At 47.0% G+C, this 23919-nt stretch overlaps 1 protein-coding gene across 1 annotated transcript; it reads right to left on the bottom strand.

The window, feature by feature from the left end:
* Positions 1 to 3605: 3605 nt before the first annotated feature.
* LOC124705945 lies at positions 3606 to 4168 on the bottom strand. The gene has a single exon (XM_047237627.1). The coding sequence runs from the start codon at positions 4088 to 4090 to the stop codon at positions 3785 to 3787; it is 306 nt and encodes a 101-aa protein (XP_047093583.1). The 5' UTR covers positions 4091 to 4168; the 3' UTR covers positions 3606 to 3784.
* Positions 4169 to 23919: the final 19751 nt, after the last annotated feature.

Raw genomic sequence — 23919 nt, 5'->3', positions numbered from 1 at the left:
AGACAAGACGATAAGATGTTCTGTTCTGCTCTCCATGGTGCGGGATGCGATGCGAGCAGGTGGAGCTCGCTGGTACCTGCTGACACTGACAGAGGGGTCCCACTTTTTCATAGGAGCGGTTAGATATTTGTTAGGGCATCTCCAGCAGCGCGACGCAAACAGACGTTGGGCGACCGTTTGTGTCCGGCATGACCGGAAATGCGTCTGGCATTACCTCCAGCGGGGCGACGCATAGTGACCGGGCCGTCCGCGGAGACGCAAACCTGGCCCAAATATGCGCCAGGTTTGCGTCTCTGCGGACGCTCGGCGGACGCGGAACGCTCGGTCGTCGCACGGGCCCGCCTGGCAGGGACACAACTGCATCGTCTTCCGCGGCATTACTTGTGGGCGGCGCGCTGCAGCCTTTGCAGGGCCGCGTTAATGGCGCGCCTCGGCTTCCGCGAGCGTGCGCAGCGAGGCGGCGTTGCAGTGGCAGGCCATTGAAGGCGAGATGGCGTCCGAGCCTCTTAAAGGGACGCTGCCGGCGGCCATTTCCCCGACCAAACTATTGCCACATCCCATGTTATCCACCCCACCGACGACATGGGGAAGAAATGCTGGCCGCTCCGCAAGACCAAGAACGACCACGAGTCTAGCGGCTCGCGGTCCGGCAAGAAGGCACGGGTCGGCCGGTACGTCCGCGTCGAGTTCGCGTGGCAGCTATGGGAGGAAAACCGGCCGGTACCATGGCCGGACGCGAACTTGCCGGGAGGGGGCTGGTAACTCAACTCGAGGCGCGTGGCAGTTCCCCCCATGCCGCGCGAGGGGCGAGAGCGGCGGGACGAGGTGCGTACGCGTTGAACTCCTACAACTGGATTTCATTCGGGTCGTCGAAGTTCGACGCGTGCCGCCGTGCTGGCTACCTCGCCGATGTAGACTACTTCGAGCGCGAGATCGTCGCAGAAGAAGAAGAGAACGACCAGGAGGACGAGGACGAGGACGAGGACGTGACCATGGCACAATACGACCACGACGACGGTGGGCCGGCGTGGGATCCGGAGACCCAGCTGCCGGACATTTTCAAGGAGGAGGCCATTGCCATGGCATTGGCCAACAGCGAGCAGGACAAGCTCAACGAGCTCGCTTTGTGGGACGGGCTCGCAATCCAGCTCCGCGAGTCAGCGCTCGCGCAGGGTAGGCCGACGACTCCTCCGGCCACGCCGACGCGTTCCAACGACCGCGCTCCGCCTGCTGCTCCGGCGTGGCATCCCTGGCCACAGCCTCCTGCCCATGCGGCGGTACCTCCTCCACCGCCGGCGTACGAGCTTCCATGGCCGACTTCCATGGCCGACGCCGTAGTTGATTGACCTCGTCAGCGACGACGACCAGTAGGCAGCACATACTTTTAGCACGCCTTTCTGTTTTTTTTTATGTTTTTTTATTAATGTAAATTATGGCTTCATGAATAAATAAAAATTATGCGTCGTGCCGCTGGAGCCACCCCCGACGTAAACGGACGCCCGGACGATTTCGACCATTTGACCCGACGCAAACGGACATGGACGTCCAAAATGCGTCGCGCCGCTGGAGATGCCCTTAGAACTGCAGAGGGTCGTGTCTCAGAGTGTGATGTGCTTGAACTTTTACTTCAGGAGTAATTTCATTCAAGTTAACCTGGCTATATCGTCATACAAAAGGGATCTGATCAAGTTACTCGAATTCAACCTGACTATGTAAGATCTAGAAGTACAACCTGGCTTTTGGCAGAAAAAGAATCAGTGAGTACTACGCAGAGAAGCATAAGCAGACACAAGTGTCTGGCATCATCATATCAGTAGCGAAGCAGTGCCCTGCTCAAATCACTGGGATAAAACAAGCATTCATAATCAGACCTACAATGCTCCTACAAGTCTAGAACTAATAGAGATTTAACTTACGAGGAAGGAAATAAATTGCAAAGAAGGCACAGCCGCACAAGTCATTCCCTGGGCACAGTGCACACATCTGCACAGGTAAGTATGTTCATTTAGTATCAACAAAATAGACATAATGTGAGTAACTAAATTATACGACAAACAAAAGGGAGAGGCCTAAGACAAGCTGACACAATACGGCACCAGCTTGAGTGATAATTCACCAAAACTTTCAGATTACAACGCACAAGAGCTCCAGGACCAGGAACACTGAATTTGTAATTTGTACAATACTGCACTTTTCAGTGCAAAGAAAACATGTCGATTCAGGAAGAAACATATCAGGCAGGCAAATTTTTTTCAAACTGGTAAGTTTATACAGGTAACAATTTGGTAACAAAGCTCTCGTATGTGTTTGAGAAACATCAACAGTTCCATTTCAAAAGAAACATCAACAGCGGAAATTCAATTCGGCTCCCGGGTGCACATGCTCCCTCTATGAACATACGTCATTAAGTATCTACTTCTGCCTATCTTCTTAACAGTTCTGCATAACAATCTACAATCTTGCTCTCCCCTGTCCTGGCTCAACCTCAGGTACAAGAGGTGTTCATCACCATTCACCAACTCTGTTGCTATAATAGTAGCTCCTACTGTTGCACTAGTAATTCATCAAATCTAGCTTCAATCTAATGCCATCCAATATAACATCACAGATTGCAAGCAACTTCAGAGTTATAAGTTATGATCTCAAAGATTGCAAGCCAGGTCAGGGCTCAAATTTGAAATGGCTAACCACATAAAACTATTCTATTCCATCAAATAACAGTGAAGCAAAGCATGGTGGAGAACTGCGATCAGCTAGTTGTTTCATGATTCACCATGACCAACTTAAATGGACTAAAAGGTCCTACATAATGAAACAGACCACCCAAAATGTCAGAACTGAGTTAACGAATAGTGACATTTTTTGCACTAGCCTGACCATTCTACAAATTGACATGAACCAAATAAATATGCAATATTTATGGATGTGCTACAATAGAAAGTCCGAGCCCAAAGGTAAGGTACAAACACCAAAATGGCAGGAAATTATATAGCAACATTTTTGCACTAGCCTGACCATTGTACAAATTGACATGAACCAAATAAATATGCAATATTTATGGATGTGCTATAATAGAAAGTTTGAGCCCAAAGGTAAAGTACAAACACCAAAAGGCAGGAAATTATATATGTGTAGCTCAATGAGGAAATTATTTCCTCCTATGTCGTGGTGGTAAGGTGCTTGTCATTACCATTGGTCATGCAACTCAAGTCTAGATTCACTGTTTGATATCTTTTGGTCGCCTGAGCACATAAACACCTACTCCCTCCGTTTTGTTTTACAAGACTATTTTTAGTATGTAGATTCACTCTTTTTAGTATGTATCTAGTCAACTTTAGAAGTAGATACAGCATCTTATATTACTGCACTGAGGGAGTATTTCGCTACTCATGCCTAATAATACAACAGGACATGTCCTCCTAACATCTCCAGGTAAGCACTTCAAACAGCAATTTCAATGTACTACCTTCCCTATGAAGATTGAGCCTATTTCAACAATGGATGACCGACAAATTGCAGTGCATACCAAAGCCGAAATTACAAAAATCCATCAAGATAAGCTAATCTGAAATTCTTGTAATGAGCCGCCTAAATTGACTAACTTGTTCATCAGAAACGGCAGCAATCCTGGCATTTACCATCCACAAGGATTCATCAACATCTCAAGTTTTATTTCAAGAAGCTCACAAGTACCAGTATACAGCCAATGATGAAACCTTTATCCCCTATGAAACCTGGTAAAGCCCAAGATACCACGACAGCTCGGGCCGCACCACAGGGGTGCTCAGAACACGATGCGGAATTGCGGCGCGCCCTCGCCGGTGGCGGGCACGAGCTCCCAGCGGCACGGCTCGAGCTCGTCGGAGACGGGGCAGTAGCCCGCGAGCGTCACGGCGGTGCCGGACTCCGCCGCCGACCCGAACTCGAAGACCGTCGCGTCCGGCTGCCGCTGCCGCCGCACCTCCACCGCCCCATGCGGGCCGGCGGCGGCCACCTGGGCCTCCGCGCCTCCCGCTCCGTTCGGCTGCTGCGGATTCGGCGTGTCCGCCGTGCCGCGGCGGGAACCCTTCCACCACGATAAGAGCCCCATCGGCAGACGCTGGAGACGGAGGGGATTGGATTAGGGATTCTAGGGCTTTGTTGGGGAACAATCTAGACAAAGGGTTTGGCGTTGGCCATATCACTGCGTCCTGGGCCCCGCATTGCCAACCTTTTGCAAGGTTTTTTTTTTTACCAAAGGAATGGTATATTTTTTTTTTAAGAAACACAGCGCACGCCCTACCTTTAAGAGCACATTCGGAAGATAGAGCTGGCGGATTGGATCTTGAAATAGACGAAATCACCACAGACGCCTCGTTGTCGACATGGATGTCATCTCGCACTGAATGAATATTCCGCTTTTATGAGACACACAGATGTCAAACCTATGATTTGGACTTCTGGACTGGGGAGACAACCACCCTTCTAACCACCCAACCTCAGGTTGGTTCTCGAAATGACGAGAGAATATAAATTCAATTGATGTAGGAGAAAGGGAACATTTAAACAAAAAAATGGATTGTGTGTAATTTTGAACACTCTCCCATTTCTTATAAACAAGACGTAGACCATGGTTGAACTCCTGGTGTACATGTGTCATGTGTAGCTTAATTCAACTCATGTATTTAAACAATCTAGAGCGTGAATTTTCGTAGCTCGATCTACACATAGTTCATTTTTAAAAAACAAAAATCAAAATCAACATTTTAAGGTTCCAAAAAAATGAAAAAAATCTTGACGTAGACAATCTTGTGATCTATGTACGTGCACAATTTCAACTCGAAAGACCTAATATTCAGGGCTGCACAAATGACAAGATCTGGTAGATTTTGATATTTTGGAATCCGACACAGTTCACTACTGTAGATGTCAGATTTTGTTATTTTCTCACAGACCCAAATATAAGGCATTCCGAGTTAAAAGTTTACACGATTGTAGAACCCAACATTGTAAGCATCTAGATTTATTTTCAGATTTTTTTGCAACTTTAAACTCAATTTTGAATTTTTCAAAAACCAAACTACATAGAGCTCGGTCTACGATTGGGGTTTCTGTAGGTAGAGCATCATATGTTACCTATAATATTGTGTCTTGTGTGACATGAAAGACAATCAGGGGTATTTATTTGGACCGTTGTGCATACTGAAATACATATTGTGTGAGTTAATCGCACATCTAAGTCTTGGTGGTTGTCGTCGTTATCGAATCTGTATTATATCGAAACCCTCTTCTCATTTACTTAATTATATCGGTTTGCAATCAAGTATTCTCTTATATCAAGAATTGAACATTCTAATATTGTAATTCCAATCCAAGTTTTTAACTCGACACAACATGGAATAAAAACATTATGACAACTGAGAATAGTGGTTTTCCATCATTTTCCCTCCTAACATAAGTGTTCCTTATTAGAGTATTTTTTCTGAACAGGGGAAGGGATCCGAAGGTCCCAGTAGCTGCACTTATATTCCAGCGGTAGTTTTACAGTTTACATATAGTTTCAAAAAGAAAAGGAAAGTACAATCAAATGTTAAAAATAATTACTTAAGTAATAACATCATTACAAATCTTAACCTCATATTAGAACACTAAGTCATATGCAAAGAATTGGGTACTGACCAGAATCAGTTGCCATGGTCTCTCTGGAGCAGGATGGTGTTATCACCAGAATTTGACCGGATCAGAGGTGGGCCGTGATTAAGATGGGCTTGGAGAATATACATGGGAAATATACATGAATCGGCCTTGTACAAGAAGTTTGGGCTAGTTTGCCCGTGTATCTGTAAATATAGTAGGATACGTGTCGGTTAGGATTAAAAGGTAGAATTTGGCTCGTACACGGTTGGGATTATTCCCACGTTAGAAAGTCTACGGACTATAAATATGTATCTAGGGTTATTGAGAAGGAGGACGATCACGTTCACAACAAACCAATCTAGGCGCATCGTCAACCCCTTGTTTCGAGGGTTTCTTCCGGGTAAGCATCATGCTGCCTAGATCGCATCTTGCGATCTAGGCAGTATACGTTTATTCGTTGTTCATGCGTTGCTCGTGCTGAAGCCTTGTTGATGGCGAGCAACGTAGTTATCGTAGATGTATTAGGGTTAGCATTGTTTTACCTTGATATATGCTTTTATCCATGCTGCCCTTAGACATCTAGCTGCCTTTACACCTATCTTAGGTGTAAGGGCAGCACCTTGCTTGATCCGTGTTTAGTAGATCCGATCCGTTATGATTGCTCCTTGTTCTTCAAGGATTAGTTTAATATCTGCATAGTTAGGCCTTGCAAACGGGTTGAAGGATCCAGTAGCACGTAGGGTGTAGTTTGCTAGCCCTAAATAAGATGTTCCGGGAATCAACTTTATGTTGGTTTTTAGGCCTTATCTAGGGCTGGTTTATTATCATCTTGCGTGGCTGCCAGGCTCAATCACGTGTAGGATGTTCCGATTATGTGGTGAAAAACCCTAAATCGTCGTAGGTCGTTTTAGCTTAATATTGATCAAGCAGGACCACCATGTTATCGTAGCCTCATACGAATCATGGGTGGATCGGCTCCTTGAGCCGATTCACAGGATAACCTGGGAGCCGATCGAGGCTCGTATTTAATGTTTACGTGTATGCCATGCAGGAAACTAAGCGAAGCAATCCATCACCTTTCTGACCAGGTATAGGTCAGGTGGCACGCCCTTGCACCAGCATCGGACGTGCGTGCCGGAGCTTTGCGGGCCGTCGCTCGAGGGACCAGGGCCAACCGTAGTTCTGGGAGCCTCCCGGCTCTACGTGTTGCCCGTCGTTACTGGCCGGTGGGTTTTGGACGTCAACACATTCTGGCACGCCAGCAGGACGACGTGGAAAGGCACTGGGATTGTCCTTTCTTCAAACACTGCTGGGATTCAGGAATGAGCCGATTGCCTACAATCGGCAACTGCCCAGAATATAGACAGAAGAAGAAAGGCGCAGGAGACGTGTCAGTGTTCAAACGTCTAGGGCCTCTCCCATCTCGGAACAAGCAAGCTGAGTCCTCTCGGGTGGAAGATCTCGAGGAGTTAGAGGATGACGATGAAGAAGAAGAAGATAGATACCACCGGCCAAGGTGGTGCCCTGATGGACTCAGTCGTTCTCAAAAGCGTAGAGTTCAGCGACTACGTGGCTTGGAGGAAGCCGAAAGGTTATACCTGCACACGTTAAGGAAGGCGCGGCCTGATCTGGCCGCGAAAATTCAGCGAACTCTGGACGAAGAGGGTCGACCACAAAAGAAAGAGTGGCGCCCCAAACAAAGGAAAGCCGATGATGAGACATCGGCTGGCACAAACATGGTGTTCATCCTTCCGGCGGAGTTTTGTGCTCCTGGAACAGAAGAGGCATCTGTGGCACAACTTGACTGTGGCCCACGGCCAGTCATCTTTGAGAAGCCACGAGAAAGGAGCTACAGACATCTGAAGGCCCTGTACTTACGAGGTTATATCAATGGGCAGCCTGTCAACAAGATGCTGGTTGATACCGGAGCGGCAGTCAATATCATGCCATACTCCATGCTACGTAGGTTGGGACGCTCTAGCTCGGATCTGATCAAGACCAACGTCACACTGAGCGATTTCAACGGCCAAGCATCAGAGGCGCAAGGTGTTCTGAACGTGGATTTGACCGTGGGAAGGAAAACCATCCCTACGACATTCTTCATTGTCGATAGCAAGAGCACCTACGCTGTCCTGCTAGGGAGAGATTGGATCCACGCCAACTGCTGCATTCCATCCACAATGCACCAATGCTTAATACAGTGGGATGGAGATAAAGTAGAGATCATCCATGCAGATGACTCAGCCGAGATCTCAACGGCTGGCATGAACGTTTGGGAGGCGGCAGGCCAAGAGCCACTCTCTGGAGTCACTTTGGACGACTGTGAGCTCATCGACGTGACAAAAAACGGGGTGAGGCTGGTCTTATCCACCGGCCTGACCGTATAACAAGAGCAAAGGCTATGGACATACGTGGCAAGGCCGATCCCTGCGATCGGCCCCAAAAAATAAAAAGTGATGATCTTGTCTCAAGCATGTCACGTAGTCATAGTAAAGCACGAACAAGATGTAAACCTTCATTGAGCAATGCAATCAAAATGGGGGCCGATTCCAGCAATCGGCCCATATTATCCTCGCCATACGTTTTGCCTGTGTTAAGCATCGATCTAACAGGAGACGGAAAGCTAGGGTATGGGTTTACATCGGCTGATGAGCTCGAAGAAGTCAACATTGGTCCTGATAGAGCCGAGGTTCAAGTACAGTTCACTAGATGACTACATAGCCGATATCTGCAGTTACCTGACAGATTCGGCTCGGGGGGCACCTAATCAGATAAACATGCGCGATACATGCGATACATGGACAGTGAAATATGGGGGGCCGATAGAAAAATCGGCCAGTAAAAAAAATGTACATGCAGATCACAGCCGATGCACAGACATCGACTTGAGAAAATACGCGAAGACAACAGCATACAAGTACAGCCGATGCAGAGACATCGACTTCAGAATAAAAAGCCGATGCATAGCCATCGACTCTGGAGGTACAAGTTCAATAAAGCATTTATCAGTTCACACGGAAGGGCTCTACTGAAGAAACGCGTTGAGGGCATGGAGGGCGTCAGCACGGATACGATCCACCTCGGCGATCTCAGCCTCATCATCCTCGTCTTTGCCCGTCACCAGCTGACTGCTCAGAGCACGAATTTCAGCCAGATCGGTCTTCAGATCAGCTGTGAGGCCTTTTGCTTCCTCTTGAGAGCGGGCAATAAGAGCTTCCTTGTCTTGGATAAGCTGCTTGGTCACCCTGACCCTCTCTTCAAGGTTCTCCAGTTCCTCACGCAGGGACTCGAGTTCAGCACTGCTGGCAGAGGTGTCAGTTTTGGCGTCCAAGGCAGCCTTTTTCTCGTTGAGCCGTTGACACTTGTCTGCAATATCGGCTCTCAACGGTAGCTGGGCGTGCCGAAGGTTAATTATTTGACGAGCTGACTGCACCCTTGACCTGAAGACCGACAGAGTCACAACTGGCCAAAGTTTCACCTGCAGTGTCACCAGGAGATGGGGCTGGATGTCTTCAAGAATGCCCTTTACTTCCTCGGGGTTTTCAACCAGGGTCTCAACTGAGGAGGAGAGCAAAGCCTTGAGACGCTGGAGTGGACCATGGGCCGTGCTAGGACTTGGCTCTTCACCTGCCTTAGAAGTAGCTGGTTCGATGGATTCGGGGTCGAACGTCAGCAAGCTTGAGAGATCACAACCCTGACAGACGAACAAGAACAGCATTAGTATACAGCAAAAGAACACGGTAGAGCCAAGGAAATGGAGTATACCTCTCCCAAGATAGGAGGGACAGCCGATGTTGTGGTGATCGGCTTTTCCGTGGACTTGGCTAGGCTGGCCACTTTGTCAGTCACGCTTTTTGAAGTTGCTAGGTCTAGCGTGGCGGATGGCATCAGCACCTCTTCAACGTCCCCGCTAGAGGTCTCATTAGTCTACAAAGGAAGTGGTTAGCTGATCCGAGTAGCAATGGGACGGCATGAAATATGAACCAGGGGAGTAATTACATTCGAAACCTCCTGGCTTGGTGAAGAAGCTCGTGGATCTTTGCGAGCCCTCTTGACGCATCGACGCTTCACACGTGACCCTGCTCTGATCGGAGCTTGAAAAGCAGCAGGTTCGGGAGTCGACCTTTTCTTAGAAGCCGACGCTGGCGAGTCCGTCTGGCTCTGTGTGGTGGTTCTCCCAGAGTTGCCTGGGCTCGAGTCCCTTCGGCTGGACTGTGCTTCCCCGCTGGAATTCTCCTTGGTGGAAGTCTGTAAAGAGAAGTACAAGCATGTTGCAAAAGCCTGGGGGGACAGATGAAATTAGTCAAGGCACAAATCAGCTTACGTGCAAGCTTTCTTGAGCGGGAATAGGGGCTTTGCGCTTCAGGGTCTTCCTGGCAGCTACTTTCCTCACTGCCTTCCTCGCCTGGATTGAGGCTCGGGGGGCAACTGGCCCCGAGGATGCTTTACTCTTGGGAGCCGATTTCGGTGAAATCGGCTGGCTCTGCATTATAACCTTCTTCGAGGGTGGCGAGCTCGGCGAGAAGAGAACCACCGGGGCTGGTGGAAGGAATTTGAAGGGGGAGCCATCGGCTTGCATGGGTTCTGGGCCATCTTGCTGCTGCAAAGAAATAGAGCCAGGTTACAAACAATCATCGTGAGCCATTGCAAGAAATTTATAAGTAATGGTACCTGGTTTGCAGGAACGTCGTATTCAGCATCAAGTTGCTTCAGCAACGGTCCTAGAGCTCTTCTGAAGGCGTGGGTCTTCCACATGGAGCACCAAGTCTCAAAACCATCGGTAGTGGTGGTGAAACGGAGGATGTGAGGAATTGGAATGGCCAGAGCGTCAAAGAAGGAATAGCACCTCTGGCCGGTAATGATGTCGGGCGGTTCGGCTACGCTTCGTCGGGTGGTGAAGAAAGAAGTGTGGAGACACTTGCCCGAGACCAAACTGCCGGGCTACTACCACCGGCTGGTAAGACTCATAACCAGGCTTGATGATCCTGTTTGAGGTACTCATGCCAACTGGGAGAAAGCAAGGACGGATCATGATAGAGTACAAGTGCCGAGTGTTGGGGTCATCGGCAAAGCTGTCCAATCTAAAGGAGACTGGATTCTCAAAGTTCTCAGATTCAGTATAAGGAAAGAACAGGGGGTTGTCCAAGCCTTGGAAGAAAATCCTGAACCACTCTGATGCTTCCTTAGGGATCAGCCTGCTGCCTGGGAGGCTATACAAAGCTTGGCCGTAGCTAGTACATCGGATCTGCTTCCCATTGGCATCTGGGAAGGTGCAAGTGGCCAAAGGGGGAAAGTTTGGGATCTGGGTTTGGAAGTACAGTTGAGCCCATAACTGAATAAACCACCAGGGGCCTCCTGTTTTAACTGTCTTTTGGGAGAACAGTTTGACAGACATCAGTTGGAGAGATCGATAGACCTCTCCAAGGAACAGTTTGCCAATGCCAAGCTGAGTGCCTTTGGCGAGTTCATAGGCCAGGGAAAGGTAATTCTTGGTTGGGGCGAGTGAAGGGCCACAGAATATGAAGTGCTCCAACCAGAAGTTCAAGAAGGCCGTGTGTTCTTTCTCTGTCACAGGGCCTTTGGTTTTCATGTAACGTCTGAGGTAGGCACCCCAGCTTGTACACTCTGTTTTGGAGGAAAGGGTGAAAGGGACCTTTGGCAGCTTAAAAGCAGAGGAGCTTGAGGATGCAATGTCTAGGCCGGTGATCATGGCCACGTCCAGCAGAGTTGGTGTCATGGGGCCACGACCAAACATGAAGCAATTCAGGGTATCAGACCAGAAGTAGCCGATGGTTTTTAGAATGTTCTCATTCTTCTCAAGAGGAGACAGTGATAATGACAAAGCATCGGCTATCCCTATAGTTTCCCAGGTGGCATAATGGGTTTTAGACACTCTACTGTACCATGCCACCCAACCCTCAGGAGGATTAGGCCGGGCTCGCGAGCGGTCGGCCCGGGAAGTCGGATCTAAATTCTGGTTCACGAAGGGGATTCGTTGGCCTCGCATGAGATTAAGTGAGCGGGACTCTCGGAAGAACGGGGGCCAAGACACATAGAATTTGGGAGAGAAGGATGCGGCAGCAGGATGTCTGAAACCTAAAATTAATAACGAAATGGGACATTAATTCAGGTGTTTGCTGTTAATCCTAACATTTACTCGGATGGCGAGGGGCGGTTAAGGATTACCTTCAGACCGGAGACCATGGCGTTGGCGTTGGATGATTCCGCCATTGGATGCGCTGTGGAGTTGGGATGACGCGGTTGAGATCTAAGATTTGCGTGGCCGTGAGTTGGATCTGCTCGGGCGGCGATTTGGGGATCTGAGTTTGCTTTCTCAGACGGAGGTCGCAGGTTACCGTTTGAAGGGGCAACTGGGTTGGCCTTACTCGCGTTTTATGGTGAAGGCCGATGCGATGCCATCGGATCTTTTGGGGATTGTTTGACTTTGACTATCGGCAAAATTAACTGGAAGAATTTCTTCATTAATAAGAGGGGTTTTTTACAATGAAGAGCCGATTGCTCAAGAAAGGAAGAACAAAAGAAGAGCCCATTGCTCAAGAACTACTAATCCTATACTACTAATCCTCGCTGGCCTCGTCGTCGGCGTCGTAACTGCCGTCGGCGCTGCTTCCGGAGAGCTCCTCGTCGCTGCTGCCCCAGCCCTCGGCCGGAGCTTCTTCCTCCTCGTCATCATCGTCGTCGTCGCTGTCCGCCCAAGCGCGGAAGCGCTTTGCCGGCGGATACCCGGCGGAGGAGGAGGAGTCATCCTCCTCCTCTTCCTCCTTTTCCTCCTCTTCCTCCTCTTCTTCTTCTTCCTCCTCCTCGTCGGAGGAGGTGAAGTTCGCCCAGGAGTGGAGGTCGTCCTCGCTCTCGCTCTCCAGTTCCCCGTCGATGAGGAACCGGAGGTCCGTCTCCCCGTCGGTCATGGACAGGTCGTCGTCTGAACTGACGGCGGCTGGGGGAAAGTCGTCACTGGAGAAGGAGGACTGGAAAGAGAGGCCCGATGAGGCGGAGAGGGAGGAAGAGGAAGACATGGCTACAGGAAAAGAGGGTTTTTTTGGGTGCCGATGGCTAGAACAGAGCAAGGGGATGAAGAGGTGAACTGTTCGGCGCGGTTAAATAAAGGGGATATAGTGGAAATTTAATGCCATAGCAGTTTTCGAGGAGGTGATGCCAAAACACTATCAAATCTTGCAGAGAAGTTGAGAAGGCAAGGCATCATGATGAAGGATACTGCGACGGTTCTGCTCTGCCACGACATGACCCGACGAAGAAAAAGCAGAGTGGTTTTGGAATTATCATTTCCAAAACCAGGGGGCATGTGTTATCACCAGAATTTGACCGGATCAGAGGTGGGCTGTGATTAAGATGGGCTTGGAGAATATACATGGGAAATATACATGAATCGGCCTTGTACAAGAAGTTTGGGCTAGTTTGCCCGTGTATCTGTAAATATAGTAGGATACGTGTCGGTTAGGATTAAAAGGTAGAATTTGGCTCGTACACGGTTGGGATTATTCCCACGTTAGAAAGTCTACGGACTATAAATATGTATCTAGGGTTATTGAGAAGGAGGACGATCACGTTCACAACAAACCAATCTAGGCGCATCGCCAACCCCTTGTTTCGAGGGTTTCTTCCGGGTAAGCATCATGCTGCCTAGATCGCATCTTGCGATCTAGGCAGTATACGTTTATTCGTTGTTCATGCGTTGCTCGTGCTGAAGCCTTGTTGATGGCGAGCAACGTAGTTATCGTAGATGTGTTAGGGTTAGCATTGTTTTACCTTGATATATGCTTTTATCCATGCTGCCCTTAGACATCTAGCTGCCTTTACACCTATCTTAGGTGTAAGGGCAGCACCTTGCTTGATCCGTGTTTAGTAGATCCGATCCGTTATGATTGCTCCTTGTTCTTCAAGGATTAGTTTAATATCTTCATAGTTAGGCCTTGCAAACGGGTTGAAGGATCCAGTAGCACGTAGGGTGTAGTTTGCTAGCCCTAGATAAGATGTTCCGGGAATCAACTTCATGTTGGTTTTTAGGCCTTATCTAGGGCTGGTTTATTATCATCTTGCGTGGCTGCCAGGCTCAATCACGTGTAGGATGTTCCAATTATGTGGTGAAAACCCTAAATCGTCATAGGTCGTTTTAGCTTAATATTGATCAAGCAGGACCACCATGTTATCGTAGCCTCATACGAATCATGGGTGGATCGGCTCCTTGAGCCGATTCACAGGATAACCTGAGAGCCGACCGAGGCTCGTATTTAATGTTTACGTGTATGCCATGCAGGAAACTAAGCGAAGCAATCCATCACCTTCCTGACCAGGTATAGGTCAGGTGGCACGCCCTTGCACCAGCATCGGCCGTGCGTGCCGGAGCTTTGCGGGCCGTCGCTCGAGGGACCAGGGCCAACCGCAGTTCTGGGAGCCTCCCGGCTCTACGTGTTGCCCGTCGTTACTCGCCGGTGGGTTTTGGACGTCAACAGATGGGTGATAAGATATTAACTTGTCCATGCCTACAAGTTGTAGACTATGGTTTCGCGAAAATTAGAGGGCAAGTAGATCTCGAAGGTTTCAGCCGAAAAGTTGCTCGACTATGAAAAACTAGGGTTTGTGCTGACAATGATCTGATGCTTTATTTCTCCCTCGGCTCCCGTTTATATAGGAGGTGGAGCCAAGACTTTCGTATCGTACAAGTTAGAAACTATCGAGAGACTCTTCGAGTTCGTCCCGTACAATTACAAATCTCTTTATTCCTAATCTATCTCCATCTTCCATATCGATGCTTTATTGGGCTTCCAGACTTTGTAATCTTCGGGTCGTGGGCCTTCGATCATCCCCAGGTACCTTATTCGGCAGGCCCATCTGGGATGCCTATGTCAATGGGCTCCTTGCCGAGGTAGATGCTTAGGGCAGCAATGACTCGATTAGGTAGATGTCCATGGTGCTGCTGGCGCTGCCATCGTGGTGGCCGACGGTGGTGATGGTGTTCTGATCCCCTTGGCCGTCGATTTAGGATCGGGTTGTTAGGGAGTATTCAGGTCTTTTTCCCGTACATGTGTCATCTCCGAAAGGGGCTTTCCTCCTCCTTTTATATGTGCAGGGCAAGGGGCCAGGGACCAAAACCAGATAGTTGTTTTCAGCCTCCGATCAAGGCTCCAAGGTGAGGGGAACGTGATGGACCACTTCCCTTATACTTCTCTCAGTTTTTTACCTGAGATCAATTACAACATCAAGACCTGCAAATTTGCACCAAAAACTAATCAACAAATCTACGAAAAGCAATCGGGTCCTTGCCATCGCTTCGACGAACCACTCGACATCTGTACCAGCACCGCTGCCGCCGGGTACATGCCACTTGGGAGTTGGGACAACGATGTTGAGAAGTGCCCGGAAGGGTAGCTCAAGGAAGAAGCACCACCATCGTGTGGCTGTGGAGGGCCTCCCCGTAGGGATTCGTTGCATAGAAAACAAAAAAATTCCTACCGCGAACACGCAATCCAAGCCAAGATGCAATCTAGAAGACGGTAGCAACGAGGGGATTATCGAGTCTCACCCTTGAAGAGATTCCAAAGCCTACAAGATGAGGCTCTTGTTGCTGCGGTAGACGTTCACTTGCCGCTTGCAAAAGCGCGTAGAAGATCTTGATCACGGCGCCACGAACGGGCGAGCACCTCCGTACTCGGTCACACGTTCGGTTGTTGATGAAGACGACGTCCACCTCCCCGTTCCAGCGGGCAGTGGAAGTAGTAGCTCCTCTTGAATCCGACAGCACGACGGTGTGGTGTCGGTGGCGGTGGAGAATCCCGGCGGAGCTTCGCTAAGCGTGCGGGGAAGAAGGAGTAGTGGGGCGGCTAGGGTTTGGGGAGAGGGGGGCGCCGGCCATCTAGTGGTGCGGCCACATTGTGGTTGTTGGGGTGGCCGGCCCCCTCCCCTTGGCCCTCATTATATAGGTGGAACACCCAAGAGTTGGTCTACAAGTCTTCGAATAAGAACCCAAACCAAAACCTTCCATATCACATGAAACCTACCCAAGCTAGGAGTCCCAATAGAGGTGGGATTCCCACCCTTCCTTGGGAGGGGTGGCCGGCCCCCTTAGGGGAGTCCACTTGGGACTCCTCCCCCTTTAGGGTTGGCCGGCCATGGAGGTGGAGTCCCTCCGGGACTCCGCCTTCCTTAGTGGTTTCTTCCGGACTTTTCTAGAACCTTCCATAGAACCTTCCGGATCATTTTAAATCTTATAAAATGACTTCCTATATATGAATCTTATTCTCCGGACCATTCCGGGACACCTCGTGATGTCCGGGATCTCATCCGGGACTCCGAACAAATATTCGAACTCCATTCCATATTCAAGTTCTACCATTTCAACGTCCAACTTTAAGTGTGTCACCCTACGGTTCGCGAACTATGCGGACATGGTTGAGTACTTACTCCGACCAATAACCAATAGCGGGATCTGGAGATCCATAATGGCTCCCACATATTCAACGATGACTTTAGTGATCGAATGAACCATTCACATACGATACCAATTCCCTTTGTCACGCGATATTTTACTTGTCCGAGGTTTGATCATCGGTATCACTTCATACCTTGTTCAACCTCGTCTCCTGACAAGTACTCTTTACTCGTACCGTGGTATGTGGTCTCTTATGAACTTATTCATATGCTTGCAAGACATTAGACGACATTCCACCGAGAGGGCCCAAAGTATATCTATCCGTCATCGGGATGGACAAATCCCACTCGTTGATCCATATGCCTCAACTCATACTTTCCGGATACTTAATCCCACCTTTATAACCACCCATTTACGCAGTGGCGTTTGGTGTAATCAAAGTACCTTTCCGGTATAAGTGATTTACATGATCTCATGGTCATAAGGACTAGGTAACTATGTATCGAAAGCTTATAGCAAATAACTTAATGACGAGATCTTATGCTACGCTTAATTGGGTGTGTCCATTACATCATTCATACAATGATATAACCTTGTTATTAATAACATCCAATGTTCATGATTATGAAACTAATCATCCATTAATCAACAAGCTAGTTAAGAGGCATACTAGGGACTCTTTGTTGTTTACATATCACACATGTATCAATGTTTCGGTTAATACAATTATAGCATGGTATATAAACATTTATCATAAACATAAAGATATATAATAACCACTTTTATTATTGCCTCTTGGGCATATCTCCTTCGATCTCCCACTTGCACTAGAGTCAATAATCTAGATTACATTGTAATATACCTAACATCCATGGCATTCCGGTGTTGGTCATGCTTTGCCCTAGGGAGAGCTTTAGTCAACGGATCCGCTACATTCGGATCAGTGTGTACTTTGCAAATCTTTACTTCTCCATCTTCGATGTACTCGCGAATCGAGTGGTAACGCAGCTTGATATGCTTCAGCCTCTTGTGTGACCTTGGCTCTTGTGCATTGGCGATGGCACCCATGTTATCACAGTAGATGATTAATGGGTCCAATGCACTAGGAACCACACCGAGATCTACACTGAACCTCTTCATCCATACCGCTTCTGATGAAGCCTCTGAAGCCGCTATGTACTCGATTCCGTTGAAGACTTCGCCACCGTGCACCGCTTCGAGCTTGCCCGGCTTCATCGCAGGCACCATTCAATATAAACACGTACCCGGACCGTGACTTAGAGTCATCGGGATCGGTGTTCCAACTTGCATCGGTGTAACCGCTTACAACGAGCTCTTGGTCACCTCCATAACAAAGAAATATATCCTTAGTTCTTTTCAAGTACTTCGGGATATTCTTGACCGCTGTCCAGATGTTCCATTCCCGGATCACTTTGATATCTCGCTAGTCAAACTAACAACATGTGCTATATCCGGTCTAGTACATAGCATGGCATACATGATAGATCCTATCTGCCGAGGCATAGGGGATATTACTCATCCTTTCTCTTTCTTCTCGCCGTAGCCGGTCCTTGAGTCTTACTCAAGACCTTGCCTGGTAACATAGGTAAAAACCCTTTCTTTACTTTCGTCCATTCTAAACTTCTTTAGAATCTTGTCCAGGTATGTACTCTGTGATAGCCCTATTAGGCGTCTTGATCTATCTCTATAAATCTTGATGCCTAATATATACGATGCTTCACCAAGGTCTTTCATTGAAAAACTATTATTCAAATAACCTTTTACACTGCTTAATAGTTCTATATCATTCCCGATCAATAATATGTCATCTACATATAATATTAGGAATGCTACAGAGCTCCCACTCACTTTCTTGTAAATACAGGCCTCTCCATGACACTGTATAAACCCGAAGTCTTTGATCACCTTATCAAAGCATCGGTTCCAACTTCTTGATGCTTGCTTCAGTCCATAGATTGAACGCTGAAATTTGCATACTTTGTCAGCATTTTTAGGATCGACAAAACCTTTGGGTTGTACCATATACAACTCTTCCTCAATGTCTCCATTAAGGAACGCCGTTTTGACATCCATCTGCCAAATCTCATAATCGAAAAATGCAGCTATTGCTAACAAAATCCTCACAGATTTTAGCTTCGCTACAGGTGAGAAAGTCTCATCGTAGTCAACTCCTTGAATTTGTCGGAAACCCTTTGCGACAAGTCGAGCTTTATAGACAGTAATATTACCATCAGCATCTGTTTTTCTCTTGAAGATCCATTTATTCTCGATAGCCTTGCGGCTATCAGGTAAGTCTACCAAAGTCCATACTTTGTTATCATACATGGATCCCATTTCGGATTTCATGGCTTCTTGCCATTTGTTGGAATCTAGGCTCATCATCGCTTCTTCATACGTCGCAGGGTCCTCATCATTGTTATCCACAATCATGACATTTAGACAAGGATCATACCAATCAGGAGTGGCACGTTCCCTTGTCGATCGGCGAGGTTCAGTAGTTTCCTCGTTCGAAGTTTCATGGTCATTATCATTAGCTTCCTCTGTTGCCGGTGTAGGCGGTACAGGTACAACTTCCGGTACTGCGTTACTCTGATCAACGAGTATAGATTCATCAATCTCATCGAGTTCTACTTTTCTTCTAGTCACTTCTTTAGTGAGAAATTCTTTCTCAAGAAAGGTTCCGTTCTTAGCAACAAAGATTTTGCCTTCGGATCTGTGATAGAAAGTGTACCCTATAGTTTCCTTAGGGTATCCTATGAAGACGCATTTCTCCGCTTTGGGTTCTAGCTTATCCGGTTGTAACTTCTTTACATAGGCTTCGCAACCCCAAACTTTAAGGAACGACAGCTTAGGTTTCTTATTAAACCATAATTCATATGGTGTCGTTTCTACGGATTTTGATGGTGCTCTATTTAAAGTGAATGCGGCTGTCTCTAATGCATAACTCCAAAATGATAACGGCAAATCAGTAAGAGACATCATAGAACGAACCATATCTAAGAGAGTTCGATTACGACGTTCGGACACACCGTTTCGTTGTGGTGTTCCCGGTGGTGTCAATTGTGAAAGTATTCCGCATTTCTTTAAATGCATGCCAAACTCATAACTCAGATATTCACCTCCACGATCAGATCGTAGAAATTTAATCTTCTTGTTACGTTGATTTTCTACTTCACTTTGGAATTCCTTAAACTTCTCGAAAGTTTCAGATTTTTGTTTCATGAAATAGATATACCCATATCTACTCGGATCATCCGTGAAGGTTAGAACATAACGATAACCACCGCGCGATGCTACACTCATTGGTCCGCACACATCGGTATGTATGATTTCCAATAAGTCGGTAGCTCGCTCCATCATACCAGAAAATGGAGTCTTAGTCATTTTTCCCATTAGACATGCTTCGCATCTATCAAGTGACTCAAAGTCAAGTGATTCAAGTAATCCATCGGTATGGAGTTTCTTCATGCGTTTCACTCCAATATGACCAAGACGACGAGTGCCACATATAAGTAGAATTATCAATCAATTTAATTCGCTTAGCATCAATGTTATGTATATGCGTATCACTACTATCGAGATCTAACGAAATAAGCCATTCTTTTCGTGTGCTCGACCATAAAAGATATTATTCATAAAAATAGAACAACCATTATTCTCAGACTTGAATGAATAACCGTCTTGCATTAAACAAGATCCAGATATAATGTTCATGCTCAACGCGGGTACAAAATAACAATTATTTAGGCTTAAAACTAATCCCGAAGGTAGATGTAGAGGAAGTGTGCCGACGACGATCACATCGACTTTGGATCCGTTTCCAACGCGCATTGTCACTTCATCTTTCGGTAGTCTTCATTTATTCTTTAGTTCCCGTTTCGAGTTACAAATATGAGCAACCGAACCAGCATCAAATACCCGTGTACTAGAACGAGAACCAAGTGAGATAAACATCTATAACATGTATATCAGATATACCTTCTTTCTTCTTCTTGACAAGGCCGCTCTTTAGATCAGGCAGATACTTGGAGCAATTACGCTTCCAGTGTCCCTTCTCCTTGCAGTAATAGCACTCAGCATCAGGCTTAGGGCCGTACTTAGGTTTCATAGGAGGCGTGGCAACTTTCTTGCCACCCTTCTTGAATTTTCCCTTAGACTTGCCCTGTTTCTTGAAACTGGTGGTCTTGTTGACCATCAACACTTGGTGCTCTTTCTTGATCTCGATCTCGAGCAGCTTTTAGCATGCCAAAGAGTTCGAGTAATTCCTTGTTCATGTTCTCGCATATTGTAGTTCATCACAAAGTTCTTATAACTTGGTGGCGGTGATTGAAGGACACGATTAATCCCCGACCTGTTAGGAATCACTATTCCCAAGTCACTGAGTTTCTTCGCATGCCCGGTCATGGCGAGCATGTGCTCACTAACGGAGCTGCCTTCTTCCATCATACAGCTGAAGAAATGTTTCGATGCTTCATAGCATTCCACGGCCGCATGAGTCTCAAATATAGCTTTCAGCTCATTCATCAACTCATGAGGATCATGGTGCTCAAAACGTTTTTGAAGATCGGATTCCGGATCGCACAGGATGGCACACCGAACTTGAGAGTACCAAGTTTTCCGAGTCGCGTAAACAGCCTTTACTTCATCGGTTTCGGTTTCGCAGGAGGGTCACCTAGCGGTGCATCAAGCACATATTGCAGATTTCCGCCAGAGAGGAAGATCCTCACATGACGGAACCAGTCGGTGAAGTTGCTACCGTTGCTCTTAAGTTTTTCTTTCTCTAGGAATTGGTTAAAATTGATTGGGGACGCCATCTCTACAACATATATTTGCAAAAGTTTAGACTAAGTTTATGACAAATTGAGTTCAAATTTTAATTCAACATAATTAAAAATCTAGGTGAACTCCCACTCAAAACAATATCCCTCGCATTGTCTTAGTGATCACACGAACCAAATCCACCGCACCTAAGTCCGATCATCACGAGACAAGGTGTGATTTCAATGGCGAACACTCAAAGTGTTCATCATATCAACCATATGATTCATGCTCTACCTTTCGGTATCACGTGTTCCGAGACCATGTCTGTACATGCTAGGCTCGTCAAGGCCACCTTAGTATCCGCATGTGCAAAACTGTCTTGCACCCGTTGTATGCACTTGTTGATTCTATCACACCCGATCATCACGAGATGCTTCGAAACGACAAGTCTTGGCAACGGTGCTATTAAGGATGAACACTTTATTATCTTGAGATTTTAGTGAGGGATCATCTTATAATGCTACCGTCGCGATCTAAGCAAAATAAGATGCATAAAAGGATTAACATCACATGCGGTTCATATGTGATATGATATGGCCCTTTTGTCTTTGCGCCTTTGATCTTCATCTCCAAAGCACGGACATGATCTCCATCATCTTCGGGCATGATCTCCATCATCGTCGGCGTAGCGTCAAGGTCAATGGCGCCGTCTTCATGATTGTCCTCCATGTAGCAACTATTACAACTACTTTGAAATACTACTCAACATGAAATTTAAAGACAACCATAAGGCTCCCGCCGGTTGCCACAATACAATAATGATCATCTCATACATATTCATCATCACATTATGGCCATATCACATCACCAAACCCTGCAAAAACAAGTTAGATGTCTCTAATTTGGTTTGCATATTTTACGTGGTTTAGGGTTTTCGAGAGAGATCTAATCTACCTACGAACATGAACCACAACGTTGATACTAATGTTGTCAATAGAAGAGTAAATTGAATCTTCACTATAGTAGGAGAGACGAGACACCCGCAAAGCCTCTTATGCAATACAAGTTGCATGTCGAACGAGGAACAAGTCTCATGAACGCGGTCATGTAAAGTTAGTCCGAGCCGCTTCATCCCACTATGCCACAAAGATGCAAAGTACTCAAACTAAAGATAACAAGAGCATCAACGCCCGCAAAACCATTGTGTTCTACTCGTGCAACCATCTATGCATAGACACGGCTCTGATACCACTTTAGGGATTCGTTGCATAGAAAACAAAAAAATTCCTACCGCGAACACGCAATCCAAGCCAAGATGCAATCTAGAAGACGGTAGCAACGAGGGGATTATCGAGTCTCACCCTTGAAGAGATTCCAAAGCCTACAAGATGAGGCTCTTGTTGCTGCGGTAGACGTTCACTTGCCGCTTGCAAAAACGCGTAGAAGATCTTGATCACGGCGCCACGAACGGGCAGCACCTCCGTACTCGGTCACACGTTCGGTTGTTGATGAAGACGACGTCCACCTCCCCGTTGCAGCGGGCAGCGGAAGTAGTAGCTCCTCTTGAATCCGACAGCACGACGGCGTGGTGTCGGTGGCGGTGGAGAATCCCGGCGGAGCTTCGCTAAGCGTGCGGGGAAGAAGGAGTAGTGGGGCAGCTAGGGTTTGGGGAGAGGGGGGCGCCGGCCATCTAGTGGTGCGGCCACCTTGTGGTTGTTGGGGTGGCCGGCCCCCTCCCCTTGGCCCTCATTATATAGGTGGAACACCCAAGAGTTGGTCTACAAGTCTTCGAATAAGACCCCAAACCAAAACCTTCCATATCACATGAAACCTACCCAAGCTAGGACTCCCACTAGAGGTGGGATTCCCACCCTTCCTTGGGAGGGGGTGGCCGGCCCCCTTAGGGGAGTCCACTTGGGACTCCTCCCCCTTTAGGGTTGGCCGGCCATGGAGGTGGAGTCCCTCCGGGACTCCGCCTTCCTTAGTGGTTTCTTCCGGACTTTTCTAGAACCTTCCATAGAACCTTCCGGATCATTTTAAATCTTATAAAATGACTTCCTATATATGAATCTTATTCTTCGGACCATTCCGGGACTCCTCGTGATGTCCGGGATCTCATCTGGGACTCCGAACAAATATTCGAACTCCATTCCATATTCAAGTTCTACCATTTCAACATCCAACTTTAAGTGTGTCACCCTACGGTTCGCGAACTATGCGGACATGGTTGAGTACTTACTCCGACCAATAACCAATAGCGGGATCTGGAGATCCATAATGGCTCCCACATATTCAACGATGACTTTAGTGATCGAATGAACCATTCACATACGATACCAATTCCCTTTGTCACACGATATTTTACTTGTCCGAGGTTTGATCATCGGTATCACTTCATACCTTGTTCAACCTCGTCTCCTGACAAGTACTCTTTACTCGTACCATGGTATGTGGTCTCTTATGAACTTATTCATATGCTTGCAAGACATTAGACGACATTCCACCGAGAGGGCCCAGAATATATCTATCCGTCATCGGGATGGACAAATCCCACTGTTGATCCATATGCCTCAACTCATACTTTCCGGATACTTAATCCCACCTTTATAACCACCCATTTACGCAGTGGCGTTTGGTGTAATCAAAGTACCTTTCCGGTATAAGTGATTTACATGATCTCATGGTCATAAGGACTAGGTAACTATGTATCGAAAGCTTATAGCAAATAACTTAATGACGAGATCTTATGCTACGCTTAATTGGGTGTGTCCATTACATCATTCATACAATGATATAACCTTGTTATTAATAACATCCAATGTTCATGATTATGAAACTAATCATCCATTAATCAACAAGCTAGTTAAGAGGCATACTAGGGACTCTTTGTTGTTTACATATCACACATGTATCAATGTTTCGGTTAATACAATTATAGCATGGTATATAAACATTTATCATAAACATAAAGATATATAATAACCACTTTTATTATTGCCTCTTGGGCATATCTCCTTCACTCCCTTCGGCCAAAGATAGCAAGAGCAAGACGGTCGCCTCCATCGCGAGTCCCCCACTGATGAACTCTGCTAATTCCAGGGAACACCTGGAGCTTG

Source organism: Lolium rigidum, chromosome 4 (genome assembly GCF_022539505.1).
Source record: "Lolium rigidum isolate FL_2022 chromosome 4, APGP_CSIRO_Lrig_0.1, whole genome shotgun sequence".
NCBI classification, from domain to species: domain Eukaryota; kingdom Viridiplantae; phylum Streptophyta; class Magnoliopsida; order Poales; family Poaceae; genus Lolium; species Lolium rigidum.
The sequence above is the reverse complement of the archived record's forward strand: the minus strand, read 5'-3'. Positions and strand labels throughout refer to the sequence as shown.